This window comes from Leguminivora glycinivorella, chromosome 4 (genome assembly GCF_023078275.1).
Source record: "Leguminivora glycinivorella isolate SPB_JAAS2020 chromosome 4, LegGlyc_1.1, whole genome shotgun sequence".
NCBI classification, from domain to species: Eukaryota; Metazoa; Arthropoda; class Insecta; order Lepidoptera; family Tortricidae; genus Leguminivora; species Leguminivora glycinivorella.
The window spans coordinates 21,790,203-21,808,961 of record NC_062974.1 but is presented as its reverse complement, the minus strand read 5'-3'; the positions used below and the strand labels follow the sequence as shown (position 1 = coordinate 21,808,961).

The 18,759-nt window shown below is 40.3% G+C and overlaps 1 protein-coding gene across 1 annotated transcript; it reads right to left on the bottom strand.

The window, feature by feature from the left end:
- Nucleotides 1-268: 268 nt before the first annotated feature.
- On the bottom strand, nt 269-14,833 carry LOC125225250. Its single transcript, XM_048128858.1, has 3 exons — nt 14,650-14,833; nt 13,659-14,519; nt 269-441 (listed from the first exon to the last, which is right to left on the bottom strand). Exons 1-3 carry the CDS (start codon nt 14,831-14,833, stop codon nt 269-271), a joined length of 1,218 nt encoding a protein of 405 aa, XP_047984815.1.
- Between the last annotated feature and the right edge of the window lie 3,926 nt (nt 14,834-18,759).

Sequence of the window (18,759 nt, the reverse complement as noted above, 5' to 3'; positions counted from 1 at the left end):
TTGAGATTTTTTTATTTTATTTGCATTAAACATTCCATCCTCGCACAGTCCAGTCTTACCCGCACATACCCTAATGGTCTTAGTACTCAGTTACACACACGCGTGCGCATGTGCTCATGCACACATGATTTTGCTAAATGCCAGCAAATGGATTGATAATTAAAGTGAAATTTTGTTGTTTTTTATTGGCATCAAACATTCCATTCTCTCACACATATTCCAGTACCTTGCTACACGACACCACTGCTACACCTTATGTTGTTGGTACTCACACACGCGTGCGCATGTACTCGTGCGCACACTCGGGCGGCCGCCATCTTGGCTGCGCGTGGGCAGCCGGCGGCGAGCGGCACGTGCGAGCTATTTTGGGCGGCGCCCGCCCTGCCCTGCGCCCCTCCGGGCCGCGCGCACAATGATCTGGGAGGTAGAAGCGACTTTGTACTGAATTTTAAAGTGTATTAAGTAAATTTAATTTTTGATTACATCGGATTTATAATTGATCTCGTATCTTTTAAGCGCACACTTATAAAAGTACCAATTAAATTACAAACGAACATTACGTCGTTTAGGTACTCTACAGGTACATGGGCAAAGAAAAAGTCATAAATATTATATATTATTGACAGATAGGTACTTTTTTCTCCTATAAACTCCTATTTAAGCTTCAGAAACACATGTAGTGTACACATTCATATACATGTACAAGTAATTGGACTGCACCTGAGCAAAATTTACTAAAGCATTCTTTATTATCATTACTAAAGCAAGCAAAGCATGATTTTAGCTATAAATATGTAGGGAGCATGTAGGTAATTACGAAGCTATAGAATTATTTTCTAGCAATGATCATGTAAATTTTCACTTACACTTAGGAACTAGCCAGATCATATTTTTTTAGATATTTACATGCTTCGCCCGTTGTAAACATTTCTTCAAGGAAAACCGTCGTCTTTCTTTAATAAAAACAGTTTATGTGTATCTTCTATCTGATAAATGTTAAAAATGAAGCAAGAAGAATAGTACTGTAGAGATACATATCTGCGTTACATACTCCTTATGTACTTCCATACTCTTTGGCAGCCCCGATCGCCGGCGACCCGCCACATTTCCCATTTTGATGGCGTCTTTAATGACCCGTTTACTACGACGAGAGATTAGTCGCGCCGGTGTGCACGGCTTTTTTCTTCGTTCTGTCAGGTCCTTTATAAACAACCATAATTATACACTGCGGGCCTGAATAACCCGATAGATTTAAACCACGTTTTTTGATGTAAAAAAAAAAGCAAAAACTGTTACCTAAGTAAATGACTTTCAGATATTTTTTGTTTTTATTTTATTTTTGAATAGTTTTTACATTACATGGCCTTTAATTAGTCAGTTTATTTTTCATTATTTTTTTGAGCAGTTTGAGTTTTTTTGTATTTTTTTTTCAGTATCAGTTAACCATTATGACAAGACTAGAAATACATAATGGTATTCAGTCAAAAATGCGTTTTTGCCAGAGTTATGATGAAAAACCGTTTTAGAGAAAGATGTAATTATAATTATCTCTAAATCTAAGCCAAATTCAGATGTTTTATAATGACATTACTTATAGTCTCTAAATGTGGTTAGGAATACACTGTTAAAATCTTTCGGGTTGTTCAGGCCCACGGTGTATGTGCACGGCTGATAAGTATCTGCTTTTAAATGATCTTAAATGTACCTTGTGGAAGGATAAAGTTGAAAATGCTTTGCAACTAGGGAATATTTATTAGGCATATTAACCGTGATATCTATGGTTATAACTGTTGTAATAAATGGCCTTACAGAAAGATAAATCAACGTAATGTGTTATATACTACTACAGTAAGTATTTTGAATAAGCTATATTTAAAAATATGATAAAATTGAATCCACAAAAAGTAGAAGAGAACTATTCGAATAGACTTATATGATAGGTAAAACATACCAAATAAACATCACAAATATCACAAAATTTTACGATTAGGTACCGTTTTTTTTGTATGTTTCTGTGTGTCGTCCTTATTATTGACTCAATTTTATAATAAATTCTTAACGCCATTAACTATTTTTGCTTTATCCATAAGGTACAGCGGTGCAAATCTCGACTGGGGGGCAATTGTAACTGATCCATTTTTTTTTTTCAATTTTTACACTATTGAGTTCTACATGTATCCACTGAACACGCCTACCATATATGACCGGTGGACAATCTATTTAATAATGCAAACATTGTAAAACATGGAAAAAATGGACCAGTTACATATGCCCCCAGTCGAGATTTGCCCCGCTGTACATTACTAATATTATAAATTGCGCAATTTATAGAATCTGGGTCCCCTCAATTAACATAAGTTGTTAACAAAAATTAACTCGCTGTCAGTTTTGTGATAGCTAATTAAACTAATAATACATAGGTCTCTTAAAGTAAACGTATCTACTCTCACGTAATTATAGGTAAGTTATTAATTACTATCCCTTAACATATCACTATCAACCACCCAGTTCACAACAGCTATGGATTTATCAGTAACGTATTGGCATATTAAATTAATATATTTAGACACATTTGTACAAAATTAAACAAAAGTGATTACCTATACAAAGCTTTGTGATCTCATGGTCTGACAAATAAACACAACAGCAACAACAACTATTTGTGGACATCTGTTATTGGTTATGTTTATGGTTCTATATGTTCTACATTTCTTTTTCTACTTGTCAACAGTAATCTGTCAATTAGGACACCACAGACTAAACTATAAGTGCTAACTTTTCAGTGTTGGATACTCTATGGCAGTTCCGACTCAATTATAATAAGCTCATTATAGTTGACTTTAGTTAACTGTAATAATTTCAAAATTAGAACTTCATACAATTTCTATACTAATTTGCGATACCTGGCAAATTTTCCTGCATCTGAAACATATTTTTTTTATCTGTCGCGTTATCGGCCAATCAGAGACGGTTATTACAAACAATTGGTTGCTAGGTAATTCGATGTTGATACAACGGTGAACGACTCTATTAACATTAATTTTTAACTTGCATGAATGATGATATTTCCGTCCATTGATGATGAAGATGATGACTCGTAGAAAAAGTATTGTATACAATAGTGATATAATTAAGCTTTTCACTCTCGTACCGTACTATTAGGCCACTCAGCAAGCTTCGTGGCCTAAACATGGTACTCGACTGAAAAGCTTTGTATTATATCACGATTGTATAAAATACTATTTTGTATTGCTGTATATGTATTATAAAACAGCAAAGTTTAAGTACTTACCTAACAAATCCAATAAAATATCATCCAACGTTCGAAAATCAAAAACACAGAGTATCAAAACAGAGAGAACACGAGCCGACACTCGTTCGGCGGCAGACAGCACTCGGCATGAATAACTGATGCCGCTGTTCTTAGTCTGGAGACAGGGACGCTTTGACAGCTGCGAGAAGTTGTAGTTTAAATTTTGAACGATTATGGGAGTGGGCTTTCTGTTTGCGATGTGCGGTGTGTAGTTTTGATGCTTTGTTTTAAGACGTAAAGCTACAACGATGCTTTTTTATACAAACAAATAAATATTGGGGATACCTTAAACAAATCAACCTAGCCCCAAACTTATCAAAGACTGTATTTTGGGTGCTAGGACGAAATACAAACTCGTACGTAGATAAGTACAGTATTCATTTTTTATCTGGATGTTGATTTTTATTTTTACACCATTGGGTATGATATTAATCATATGTACACTTTGATCATTGTTGATGTGGACTTAGAATGATTTTTTCAACACATACAACACACACGATTTTTTTGATATTCTTATTTTTAAAGACGCTAAGAGCCCATCAAAAATTTATAAAACAGGCCTTATTGATTATGGCGCAAAAAAAGGTGTGGTATTCAAAATTGGTAACAATTAGCCAAAAAACCTAAACGTTCCGTCACAAATTATTTCATTGTTATTCAGATTCTTAAATTTCGTTACGATTGATTAAGTTTTGAAGGAGGAAACAGTCGAGAGCGGAACCTCGATTTTAAAGGTTTTTTCGCAATAAGTATCTTTTAACCGAGTTGTTCTGAATGGACAATTTTTTCGATAAATCTAGTTAATAACACTAGTATATTTAAATATAATTCCCTAATTGAAGGGGGGGTTCCTTTGCATTTTAGCATTTTCGCTCCTGTAGCGTCTTAAAGTTTTTAAAGTTTTAGTTTTCTACTGCTGCAGGTAATCGATCATTTATAGTAAGACTTTTTTAACAAAATGTGTTGGTTTTTTTGCGTAATTACTTCAGTAATTTCACTTTCAGACAAAATTATACTACACATTTACTTTTTAGTTAAGATTTTACCTTCTCAATACCATTTCTAAGGCAAGGGATAAACTAATAAGGTATCTGTACATTAATTTTACAAACTTATTTACCTCCTAAATATAAATCTAAGTTTAGTACACTGTACAAGTACTAAATAATTCCTTACACTCAAACTGAATGTTACATATAAGACTCCCTTTCTTAAATAGGCTTATTCTTACACGGTTTTCATATAAAAATAAGCCCTTTTTAAGACACCTGCTCATCCATAATAATAAATGGGAAAATGTTGGTTTTTTCGTCTTTCACGGCAAAACGGAGCTACGAATCGACGTGATTTTTTTAAGTGGAGATAGTTGAAGAGATGGAGGGACATAGGCTACTTTTTTCTAACTAACCACTTCCCTAAAATAGGGGGTGGAAGTTTGTAGGGCGCATTCCGCAATTTTCAAATTTAACGCGAGTGAAGACGTGGGCTAAATCTAGTATATTTTAAATACGAGGAGTATATTTTCAAATTGGCTTATTTTAGCATGATTTTCATAGACATATAAGCCCTTTTTTTAATAGATTCACCTCAGTTCTCATACATATATTATACATAAAGGCGTAATTTCGGAACCTTCACGAAGCAAATTCAGTCGACGGTTCTAATTTACTTACGAGACATGAGGAACGTATTGTTGTCAATACCGGCTTGAGGCACCCTTGAACTTGGGAGGAAACACAATTTCCCCGTTAATTGCCTCTTAACCTTTTGTAAATATGCCCAGTTTTGATTTTATTTAAGTGGGAACTTCATGGAAAATTCTTGATACATATTTAAAGGCACTTGTTACTTATTAAAGTTACGGGTTTAAGCGATTAACCACTCGCATGTGGCCTCTCAATTTGATCATTGAAATAGTGACCTTGACATTTAAAAAATATATTCAAATTCCCACGCACGGATTCGTGTCTAAGCATACGAGGGGTTAAGTAACGATTTCGTTAAGAAAATAATTTTTAGTCGATTAGAAACTTGTTGTCTGTATTGAAGCTCTTTGTAGGCTAGCTGTTTTTCCAATGCCTAAAAATAAATCCAGTTCTGTAAGAACAAAACATATCATAAACATAGCTTTCCATAACTAAATTTGATTTATCAACTCTCAACTAGCAACACCTTAAGTTACTTGGCATGATTTCCGGGTAGTCGTACTACAACATGCACTCAACTTATCCCGCCAATAGCAAGTTATAAATATAATCCTGCAAACAAAGACAACATCAGTAGACAAAAATAATACGTCAGCTAACTCAAGCCTGTCCCCGTAGCCGAATGGCATTTCTCCGGCGCGAAACGAAAACTAAACGCCGCTAAAGGTAGTCTGGCTCAGTTACGCATCGCAATAGCGATAGAGATGGATATCTACGAGCGTTTCGTTTCGTGAGCGTTTGTGCCATTCGGCTACGGCAAGAAAGAGTAGAAATTAAAAAGTGGCAACATCGATTTTATCGCCGAACAAAGGGTAGGTCAATTTACAAATTCTGTTTTTACTGGTCAACAAGAGCCCTCAAAAACCCTTTGATTTGCCGCCTCATTTCATTTTCCGGGGACGAATATTCGAAACTCAATAGGGCCTGAAAATTCCTGAAGCGCTTGAGCCTTGCCTTGACGTGGAATGAGATCCCTTTTATGTAACATTATCGAAAAAAAACAGCTCATTAATTTTTACATACAAAAGTATGCGTCCATGGACACATCGGCCACGTGTATAAGTTACTTTAAATCGATATTTTAAAGAAACCATAGCTAACTATAGGTAATTATATAAATGTATATAGAAGCAAAACAAATCCATACGTTAAAAAATATGTTTAGTATTATTTTACTAGCAAAGTCTGCGCTAAGCGGTTTTCAATCAACTCAAAAGTGTCAAAGATAATCAGGCACACGGCGTTAATTTTCCCTTAAGTCAATTTTCCTAATTTTATAGATTAATTAAGACATCACAGGCATGATAGAAATGGCATATACGCTGACAAATCTGACATGATTTAGTAGTAGTGCATGGCCGATCGGTGATCTCATAGTGAACACTGCGCATGCAGTCATAATCGCATTAGCGCGAAGGCAACGATCGCGTACGCAAAATACCCTGGCAAGACCGCTATGTCACCTGGGCCATACCGAGGAATGTCACAAGATTGGCAGTTACTGAGGCTCGTCACCGTGGCTGGCGCAGTGAATGGACGCGAACAGCGTCATCACCAGCAGACGCCGTCTCGGAGACTCAGCACTAATTTTACATACTATCTGGCTCACACGCACCACTAAGTTTAGCCTCCCCAAGATAGCAGCGGTCCACGACCCATCGCGCATAAACTTTTCACAATTAGACTATTATTTTTGGTAGCAAAGTCAGTCGGTCGATTATTAATAGAGGCTTTTCCGAGTTTATATTCGTTACGTGTGTTGTGGTGTTAACTTTTAGTGAATTTATACATAGACGCTTATAAATAGGATGTGCTGAAGTTGCGTCTGACGAACGGGGGAATACCTTCCTGAAATATCGTACTACGGCCGGTGGTTTGCGTGTTTTCGGACGCATTGGTAAACGATTATTTATACTTTGATTACGAGGATTTGACTGTGGACTCGTGGAGGCGCGAGCGCGGCGTTGCAGCGCCATTCAGTACTTATATCCATCTTTACTCAGAACGACCATGGATTTTTCTTTTTGTTGAACTGGTACATTATTTGAGAGTTTAGTTTTCTTTCTAGTATACATTGAAGTCTTGTGCAATGTGCATCTACGCTATTATTATTTCACACCACATCACAGATTCGCCTCAAAAAAGACAGAAAATGTTAAAGAAAAATTCCCTCAGTAGGTACATTAAACTGAAGTAAAGCTAAGTCGTCATTGATGTACCTGTCGTAACAATATCGCGGCCGCTAAGTTGGCACATTCACATTACTTATGTGCGAACTCATACTGGATTGATTAGGTAAGGGAAATATTGATCGAGTGTAATGGTGGCTATAAATAGTGTTGATCGATGGCCGCTTCAGAAAGGATAAAGCTTTGATTTGTACAAGTAACATAAAAAACACACTTTATTGCAATATGGATATCATCATCATCATCATTTCAGCCATTAAATGCCCACTGCTGAGCATAGGCCTCCCTTCGATATACTTATATAAAAGTTATAGTTAGTTTAGAAGTTAAAAAATAAAAATGATCAGTAAGAGTACGTACTTGTTTGTAGCCCTCGTTAAAAAAATCAGAACTTTTAAATACCTTTTCCAAAATGATATATATTTTTAACTTATTTTTTTTATAGTTACTTTTTTAGTTGATAGTTTTCGAAAAAAATCTAATTTGAGCAGTTTTTTTTTATAAAACCTTTGACATAATGTATTTACTATTTGCAATAATTATTCTAATATTTTTCGTTATTTTAGGGACTCCTTTTATTTAGCGTGTCATTTCAAAATGCTTTATTATATGGCGATAATATTTCTATATCTCCATCAGTTTAACGAGTGCATTTGAAAATTATTAAATCACGTCTTAATTTGAAGTAAGTACGGATACTACACATTCCCACTTTAGTTACGTACATTCGTTTTTAGAGAAAAAAAATAATGAACTATTTGTTATGCAGCAATTTTACTCCAACAATCATCTCAAAAATATCACAAAACTGCAACAACATTTAAAAATGTACGAGTTGTATGAGTTTCCTACTGTCAAAAAGCATTATGACGACAGTTCGCCGAAGGGGCCGCCCCCACCGCCAGACGGGGTATTTCGGTCTGGCCTGATGTGTCAATTTGAATTAGCGGATGCAGAATGGGTAATCGCGACATGGCGAAGCGACCGGGCGGCCATTGTGGTAGGTCGGTAAGTTCTATTGGTATATATTTAGTATGAAGACGAGGAATTTCTTTTGGATTTTTACTTGAATGATGTTCGTCTATTATGCCAAAATTTCTTGGTTTTTTTTTCAGATGTTCCTTCGTTTGGTGGATTGATGTAGAAGTTTTAATTAGCGGATCGAATGCAGAATAGGGTCCGTGCACAGATACGTAATACACAGCTCTCCTCCACCCAAAGATTACATTTTTTAAAGCCCCTTTTGCTTTAAATGTGGTATTCCTAACAATATCATATTTTCGGTACCATTGATTGTTTCCAATTTAATTTTCTTTTTACATAACGTACTGTCAAATTAATTTAAAAATAATGACAGCAAACTTCAATGGTAACAAATGTATTTATGTACCTACCAATACTTATAAACAGCAAGAAGACAAGATACTTCCCAAATTACTAGTTATAATAGAATTAAGAAGTAAAGAACATTTTAGATCAACAATGTAACGAGAAATTTACCCTTGAGTAGTCATCTAATTCATTTCAAATATATTACTTTCTTTTTAATCCACATCTCTTATTTTCAGTTACATAATTATTTAGTACTTAATCAATTAAACATGGCACATAAGAAGTAGCACCGTACAATTCCTTAATGAAATGAAATGAAATGATTTATTTATGCATGTGGAGAATGGGTTATATATTAGGTTCTATTTGCTACTCAAGTAGTCTCACCAAACTCTACCTTAACAGGCGTACATACATACATTTTAAGACGATACACAAAATTCACACTATAATTATAATTATAATTATATGAACCACCTTTTCACAAAATATAATCGCAAAGTTTTGTGTTCATAACTGTATTATTTTACTCTATTTAATAAAGATTACTAATTGTTGTGAAGATTACTAAATGAGTATGCAATTTAACAAACGAACATCAAACTCTCGAAGGTAATCGCGTCACGACTGAAATATGTAGCCATCATTCGAATCTGCTGAACATATTATTCAGGCCAACTGAAACTAACAAAAACATTCATCATTAGCTCACACACGTTAACGGATAACAAAAAAACAATTCCTGCTCACAAAAACAGACAAATTGTCACAGGAAGTACCTTCTTTTAAACACAAAAAGGGCCTATGTGCTACTGACTTGGATATAAAGTTACATCTATTTAAATAAACGTGGTTGAGTGTTCCCAGCCGGTGTTAAAACCGGTCATTGACCTTGTACATATTTAAACGAGATTTTGAGGTACACTAAACCTCAATTAAAGGGTTAATGTGAACGTGCATTTTTTAAATGTGTCCTTCGGTTAATATTGTATGTGGGTAAATGGTCATTTGGGCAGTAGGTTTAATTAGGGTTGAAATGGTAAAAATGGAACCAAAACTTTGCCATCAATCTGTACAAATAATGACATTAAAATGGGCATATTTATGACATCTAAAGTCACACGAGTTTCACTCATAATTAATAGTTAGTGTTTAGTATATAACCTTTTTCTAAGGTACCTACCTCATTAGTTGAGCGCGGCTACTGGTCTGGCTAAGTAGAAATTATATAAATGTCAAACTTAAAATCAGTGTCATCCGAAAGTCTGTTTAAGCAACAGCCAAATACTATTGTGAAGAATTTAATAACAACGTTATCCGAAAATACAGTGCCTAAATCAGCAGAAGAACTACTTACTAAATACCGACGCAGAGGCCTCTGCCAGCAAGCTTAACTCGCAGCACCCGGTAAGCGCGCGAACTTAGAACTTCTGACGTAGTATAGGTACCCTCCCCCTCCCTCCCTCCCTCCCTCATACTTATATATATTTATTTACAATCCACATTTTCTGGCTTTCCGGCTTTAAGGGCATTTTCAGAATTTGGGACCCCCCAATTAGCGTAAGTTCATAACAAAAATTAACTCGCTGTCAGTTTTGTGACGACAATTAAGCATAGAATCTGTCTAAAAATTCACTTTTTTCACATTCCGAATGTAAGTAGATTATCGCTGAGAGTTTATGTAATTAACACAAAAACAATATTTTTATTGAAATTTCATGCTTGATTATCGTCACAAAACAGACAGTGAGTTAATTTTTGTTAACAACTTACGCTAATTGGGGGGTCCCAAATTCTGAAAATGCCCTTAAGATACGTGCGGGTAGGTAGACTGACAATAACATAAATCTGGAGCAGGTCGAATTTGCTGCAATCAGGACGAATCTACTAGATTGAGCAAAATCCCAAAATACAGCAGAACCACTATCATTGTCCCAAAAATAGGCATAACGAATTTATAGGAACATAACTGACATTCAGGAACCTTGAAAAACTTTAGGGGCGTAGCGTAAAATCGAGTTACCGTTACTAAGTTCATTATTTCATCATCCCTTATTGCCCGCGTCTCCCCGCGATGTGACGTATCTTTGGGGAGGAGAAATTGATATATTACGTTTTAAAGAAGCTTGCGTGGGCATTTCTAATGTAGATACGACATCACCTTTACCAAAGAGGATCGAGTATTAAATAATACTCTATAGAGAGTTACTGTCGAAGTAAAATGTGTAATCACAGTGCCATCCTACCATCCTTTGACACAGGCTTAAAACTTTTGAACCTCAGTTTTGACAATTTGGCTCATATTCTTAGCTTGATATGTGTTAAAATGTCAAATATTAATATTAGCGCCATCTAGCTGAGCGTCCCCCAAAGGTGTAACGCCATCTAGGCCACCGTACTTTTTTCTGTATGGTACTGAGGTACGTTTTTTTCTTAGAATTTATCTGTTTATACGAAGTTATATATGTCTTTGCCCTTACGTAACTTAAATTTGAAGATATGTGAAATGTTGTATTTTATGTTTAATACCATTAATAATTATTTTTAAGTATCTTATCTTATCTTATCTTAAATCTGCGGGGGCCCTTACGGATACACTTCGACCCATCGGGATCTTTTGTGCAATTACCCCCTACGATCCTAAGATCCTTCAGCTATTCAGGAGCTTCTCGACCATCTCCACGTATCGGATGATGAGGCTCATGGGTAGCTCTCTGAAGTCCTTCGGTGCCAGGTAGCCTGCTCCAAAGTTCTTCATTCTTTGTCTGGCGAGGGCGTGACATTCACACATTAAATGTCTGACGGTCTCTTCCTCTTCGCCACACATGCGACAATCAGTGTTGTCGGCGTGTCCCATCTTGGCCAAAATTCCTTTGACCCCGTAATGGCCTGTGAACACCCCCGTTATAATTTGGAGTTGTCTTTTGCCTAGCTTCCCTAGCTTTTTGCTCCATCCAGAGTCTACCCTCTGCATAAAGAGCTTTGAATGCTTCAGACCAACCAGGGCATCCCACTCTTTTTGGTGACTAGCCTTTGTTTGGTCTTTCATAGCCATTCTGATGGTTCCTTGTGAAAGGCCCACATAAGGTTCCGGACCTATGAAGTTGTCTTCAGATCCGGCCTTGGCAAGTTCATCAGCGTTTTCATTGCCAATGAAGCCTTCGTGCCCCGGTATCCATACCAGTTGCACCTTGTTTTGCCTTCCAAGCTTGTTAAGAGCTTGGATGCCGTTTAATACCAGTCTAGAGGTAACTCTGGGCGATGTGAAGGCTTTGAGTGCCGCTTGACTGTCGCTGAGTATATAGATAGTCTTACCTTGGATTTGTCTAACTATATTCTCATGTACACAGGCAATTATTGCATATGTCTCGGCTTGGAAGACCGTGGCATAATTGCCCATGCTGATACTACCACTGTAGTCATTTGCATAAATGCCTGCGCCCGTACCAGATGCCATCTTGGACCCGTCTGTATACCAGATGATGGTGTTGTCATCAGGGGTGGGTGTCTCCAGACCCTCCTTCCATTCGGCTCTAGTATGGACTTTGGTTTTGAAGTTTTTGTGGAAGATGAATTTCGGTTGCATTTTGTCGCAGCCCATACTCATCAGCCTTCCCATAGAATTGTTGTATTCCATGCTTGTGTGTTTAGTCTTCGGCATGCTATCGCTCCAGAGGCCTGTTAAAGCCAGCCGGTGTAGCGATTTCAGTGCCTCAGACTGTATCACTAGATGTAGCGGCGGGAGATCCAATAGTACCTCCAATGCTGCTGTTGGCGTCGTTCTGAACGCACCCGTTATAGCCATGCATGCTGTCCTTTGTACCTTCATGAGGACATCCTTGCATGTGCTCAGTAATGTCCTTGGCCACCAGGCCAGGCTTCCGTACAGGATTATAGGTCTCACCATCATGGTGTAGATCCACCTTAGTACCTTTGGGTTTAAACCCCATGTTTTGCCGTAAGCTGACCTACACATTCCAAACACTCTAAGTGCCTTGGCTGTGGTCAGTTCGACGTGTCTTTTCCAGTTCAGTTCTTTGTCTAGTGTTACCCCTAGATATTTCACTTCATTGGAAAGTTCAAGTACCCTTCCATAGAGCCTTAGTTGCTCCATGCCAGTAAGGGCCCTTTTCCTGGTAAACGGTACTACCACTGTTTTGCCTGGATTGATGGAGAGTTGTTGGTGGTTACACCACCTCTCCACTTGCCTCAGTGCTGTATTCATGATTTCTGACACCGTTCCCGGGAATTTCCCCTTTATGAGTATCACTAAATCATCTGCATAACCCACTGTATATACTGGGCCCCTATTTAGTTCTTCCAAAAGTGAGTTCACTACCAGGCTCCATAGAGTCGGAGAGAGAACCCCACCTTGTGGACAACCTTTTGTTGCTGTGGCTAGTAATTCTTCCCCCATGAGGGAGGACTTAATTAGCCGGCTGTTCAACATATTACCTATCCAGCGGCAGATGGTAGGTTCTATGCCATTTTTGAGTGCAGCATTATTGATTGCACCATATGTGGTGCGATCAAAGGCACCTTCGACATCCAGAAATGCAGCAAGACATAGTTCTTTGTTTTCTATGGCCTGCTCCGCTCTAGTTGTCACCAGGTGTAGTGCTGTCTCCGTGGACTTGCCCGGCTGGTATGCACATTGCAAGCGGTGTAGTGGATGTCTCTTGAGCGGACCATCCCTGATGTGTCTGTCCACCAGTTTCTCCAAAGTTTTAAGGAGAAATGATGATAGACTTATGGGCCTATATGATTTGGCTTCTGTGTAATCCTCTTTGCCTGGTTTGGGCAAGTATGTTACCTTTACTAACCTCCATGCACGTGGTACATGTCCGAAGGCAATACACGCTTTGTACAGTCTACTCAAGTGGGGTATAAGTACGTTAGCGCCTTCTCGTAGTAGTATGGGGTAGATTCCATCTGGCCCCGGGGCTTTATATGGCTGAAATGTCGATAATGCCCATTGTATTTTGTTGTGGTCTACTACCTTTTTCGACGTGTCCCAATTATGCCTGGTCGTGCGAGTGCACTGTTCCGTAACACTAATTGGTTCATCGTCTGGTACACTCTGATTTATTATCGAGCCTGGAAAATGTGTGGCACACATCACCTTGAGGGTCTCTAGCCCCGTTTCAGTCATTCCACCATCACTCCTTCTAATAGAGGTGAGTGGGACTGACTTCGTTGTGGCTAGTGCCTTCGTGAGTCTCATGCCTTCCGGAATGGAACCGATTTGATCGCAGTGGTTTTTCCACGCTTTCCTTTTCGCTTTCCTCACTGCCTTGCTATACTCTGTGAGTTTTCGCGCGTAGAGCTCAAAATCATTACTTCTTTTGGCATCGTTGAAGACAGCCCTAGTTTCTTTCCTGAGTTTTTCTATCTCCGGATTCCACCAGGGTACCTTCTTCGCCAGGATTTTCTTTTCCGGGCAGTTATTTGTCCAAGCCGTATGGACGGCTTGCCCTATTTTGTCAGCTTCAAGTTCTATGTCAATAATAGAGTTTAGCTTACCATTGGGGTTTCCCAGGTCCGCCTTAAGGTCATCCTTGAACGATAACCAGTTGGTATTCCTGGGATTCCGTTTTAGTATAACTTCTACTTTGATTTTAGTGGTATACCTAAAGCATATATATCTATGGTCCGATAAAGAAATCTCCCCAGAGACATGCCATGAACTAACTTTATTACTTGCGTTGTTGGACGCTAGCGTTATATCAATGACCTCACCTCGCCTAGCATTGACGAATGTCGGCTCATTGCCTTTATTTAAGAGTTGTAGTGAAGAGCTTACCAGGAATTCCAGTACCTTCTCTCCTCTTCTGTTGACATCCGAGCTTCCCCAGATGACGTGGTGTGCGTTCGCATCGCAGCCGATGATCAGGTCAGTGTTCGCCCGGCTGCCGTAGTCAGCAAGATCCCGCAGTTGTGTGGTGATGGGATCCGCCGCCTCGTAGGGAAGGTAGGCTGATGAGATGACTAGTGCCTTACCCCCCTTTATTCAGGATCTTGACCGTGGTCAGATCCCTGGAACAGAAAGCATTTAGAAGCATAGCATCAATGCCGGTTTTAACATAAATACATGTCCTCATATTACTCTCGGGGCAGATATACAGTATCGTCCCGCCAGTACCATTTAAGCCTCTTATCTCTCCCTTGTAAATATATGGTTCTTGAATAAGAGCAATGTCGAACTTGTCGCTTTTTAGCTGCCTAGCCAGAAGGGCAGTGGCGGCCTTATTGTGTTGTAAGTTTATTTGTACACACCTTAGCCCCTCCATTACGGCGGTTAGTGTTTGGCGGTGCTGAGATCAGCGGCCGCCTCCTGGACCGTGTTGTCGCAGGACATGGGCGAAGTGGTGCCCTCCAGGTAGAGTTCCTCCAGACCGCGCAGGTCCTCCGAGCCCGCCACCGATAGGATCGGTGACGACTCTCGGGTCCAGCGCAGCCCGGCGAAACTCTCCCCGACTAGCACCACTTCCCCCGCCTCTGACCGGTCCCGAGCCACCTCCGCAGGAGCGCCAGGCGGCGCGTCCCGCTCCGGGGCCTCCCCGTCGCCGCCCCCGCGGCGCCCGCAGCCTCATTGGCCACCGAGTCCCCCTCCCCCCGTCCGCGCCGGGCTCCACCCCAGCCTCTTCATGCTCACGCTCCTTCCCCGTCTCCAGGAGCTTGAAGTGGCTGGTGTCGAGCCCCGAGTGAAGAACGTAGCCGGCCTCCCTGATGACGTCAGCTGACACCTGGTCCATCAGAACGATGCGCCTGGTGTTCAGCTCCGACATCACGGTGTCGACCACCTTCCACTCGTCGGTGCGGAGTTTAGGGTTGCGCCTCTGCATCACCCGCAGAGCCACCGACACGTCCTGGCTGCCATCGATCGCCGTACGCCAGGCCATCTTGACCGGCTTCGGCAGATCTTTAGCAGCCACGACTTTCAGGCGCCGCCCGCCGATCTCTCCTCTTCCGATCACCGAGCGGAGCCATCCCACTGCGTCGCTTCCTCCGCAGGTGATGTGAAGCGCACCCCCCGTGACAGCACCTAGTGTGATGTCGGGCATAGGATCGGCCGCCTCGTCCAAAGCTACGAGCAGGACGCTCACTATGGCCGACCTATGCTCCAACATCACCTTTTCCCCAGGAAAGGCCACTGGGACGATAGCCATCTTCTCGCTCACCGCTACCTCAGCAAACGTCCCCCCCACCCTCATTCGCTTGTGGTCGCCAGCGAGCAGAGAAGAGTCGCCACTGGCCCCCAGTGACCTCTTGTTAGGCTGCCTCCCCGCCCCACTAGTGGAGGGTCCGGCCCCCACTTGCGCGTCCCTATTCTCCCGCGCCTTCGCACGCCTCTTCTGCCTCCTGGTTGGGGCTACTCCTCCACCCGACTGCGCATCCGCACCCTGGGGTGCAGTAGCGTCGTCTATGGCGCCCGGAGCCGCCCCACCAGAATTTGGAAGCGGTGCGTCCCTCCCGCAGTTGGCCGTTGCTCCGCGGCCAATCCCCCAGCACCAGCGCTAGTCGGCTCCCCGAGGGGTGCTTGCTTTGCCCCCCACTCTTCAACCCTAAGGGAAGAGACGGGTTGGTGCTGTTGGGATGGCCAGCTCCGCCGTGGCCCCTACGCTTCGCCCCCGTCCTTGCGGACGTCCACGTGTTGCCGCTGCCAACGCTCGTGGATCTGTCACAGACAGCCCCACTATTCGCTGGTGCAGCAACCTTTGCGCTATGCGCCTTCGCCTCATCCCGTACGGGTACGGCGTCCCCTCCCCCCGTCGTTATAGGTACATTAGTATCCATACAAACATTGAAAAATTTCAGCAAACTGGCTCCCCACCCACCACGGAGCCACACATTTGGAATGCATTGAAGCATTAGGGCTACCAAGTCTGCTATAGTAATCCAGGATGCGTTGTCTGTGAATCCGCACGGTGCCAAAACCCTGGTCAGCTCCTCAGCCGACGCAGTGAATCGTGCGTATTTTTAAGTAACTTATTATGTTCTAACCCAACTACGTACGTACCATGGCACGCAAAAACAATGTTTTCGAATATGATATCAAGCCTACCACTTTCATTAGTTATTATTTTTTTACATCCAACATACCGTCTGTTTAGATATCATGGAAAACGATTAAAGTTTAAATGTCTATTTTTTATATATTATAGGACATTTTTACACAGATTGAGCCCCACGGTAAGCTAAGGTACCCAGACAACGATATATATAATATACAGTTATATACATTGAAAATATCCATGACTAAGGAACAAATAAGTATCTGTGCTCATTACACAAATAAATGCCCTTACCGGGACCGCGGCGTCGCAGGCAGGGCTACTACGCACTAAGGAGGCCAGACCGGTCGTCAAATGATTACTCCCTTAAAGGGAACTTATCCCTTAAAGGGATAAGTTCGCCTTTGTACTTGTAATAAGCTCTTTTTCCTGTGTATTGTATTATTTTCTGGTACAATAAAGTGTTTTACTACTACTACTATTACTCTATTTTAATTTGTTTCAACCGAATCCTTAAACACTTTCAAATGGAACCTTTTGAATCATTCCCCGTAACCGTCAAAATAAATAAATAAATAAATAAATATTATAGGACATTCTTACACAGATTGACTGAGGCCCACGGTAAGCTCAAGAAGGCTTGTGTTGTGGGCACTCAGACAACGATGTATATAATATATAAATACTTATATACATAGAAAACATCCATGACTCAGGAACAAATATCTGTGCTCATCACACTAATAAATGCCCTTACCGGGATTCGAACCCGCTAAAATAAGCTTCCCTAATACGGAGGATAGTAAAACATCACGTAACACCATACCCTGAAACATGACGGAAGTAAAGAGGGTGCTCCCCTTTTCCCCTCCCTCCCGCACTTCTCCCCGTTTCAGTATCCGGGCCACCTGCGCATACGCCGCCCTGCCGCGAGTTATTGCTTTTAAATGCACTCAGAAACGGAAAGTAATGAACTTTTTTGTTTCACTGTTGATAGTTTTGAAATATGTGATTTTGACGACCATTTTGTGTTGTGTTGAAAGTTGCGCGTGTAAGCGTAATTAGTCTTTGTGACAAATTCAGTAAAGCGACAAAAAATTAAGTTTAAGACTAATTCGAAACCGATACTCTGTACTTTTAGGTATTTAAAAAATACGTAAACTGTCACTGAGTGACCTGTTTTTAACCTCCTCATTTAATTTTGGTCGTGTAATCTAAAGGACCTTTAAAAGGGTAGATTTTATTCTAAATAAATGTTTTAACATTTATTTAAATAACTAAGATACAGACTATAGCTCAGGACAAAAACTAAATAATTCGCATTTTAAATTAGCAACTTTCATCCAAACGTTAGAAAAAATAGAAAAAAAATACTTCGCCTAAACGTGGACGTTCACTACTTTGAAAAGCGAACAAATTTAACGTACGGTCGGCATTTTATCTTCTAACCTAGATAAAATGCGAAAAAATAGTAATTTATAAGTATGGTTAAGTAAAAATGTTCTTATTTTAACAGTGCTAAGTGCTAAACTTAATTGATCACATACAATCCTGAATCTAGGTTTTATCTCCATTCAGTGCAATGAAAGTCGCGAATAATTTAATTATATATTTAACGGTATTTCACATTGCCTTTATCAATTTGGGGTTCCTTTGCGAATATTTATTTTACACATTAATTTTTTTTAACTATCAAGTGTACTTATACGCGTTAGTGAAACGGTCTCAAATTGTATTCATACAGTTACTGTATTGCGATGAACATATGTAATGTAACATCCTATGGTTAAAAATTATTGCGGTTGCCAATACTAATGACGTCAGCGCCGACCACCATAAGGTAACTTTTCCATTGAACGTCACGTGTAAACCGTACGTTTTGGCTTCAAGTTAGTTATTTTCACTAGTTACCTAAACAATCAAGCGTAGCATTCTCAGCAAATGCCGGATTGTTCTGATTTAAACTACAAAATTTAGGAGTTCGATTGTGTTAACCCTTCACATCTAAGCAAAATGGCTTCACCAGCCATCATAAAACAGCTCTCACGCTAACGAATCCAACAACTCATTAGCCAAAGCTACGCATTTCCCAACTGCATCCGAGACCAGCAAACAATGCGACTGCTCACTGCTGGCGTATACATTATTCAGCCCCCGCTAAGTGGCAGAGCCATCCGCTTCCTCTGTCCATATATTATTCA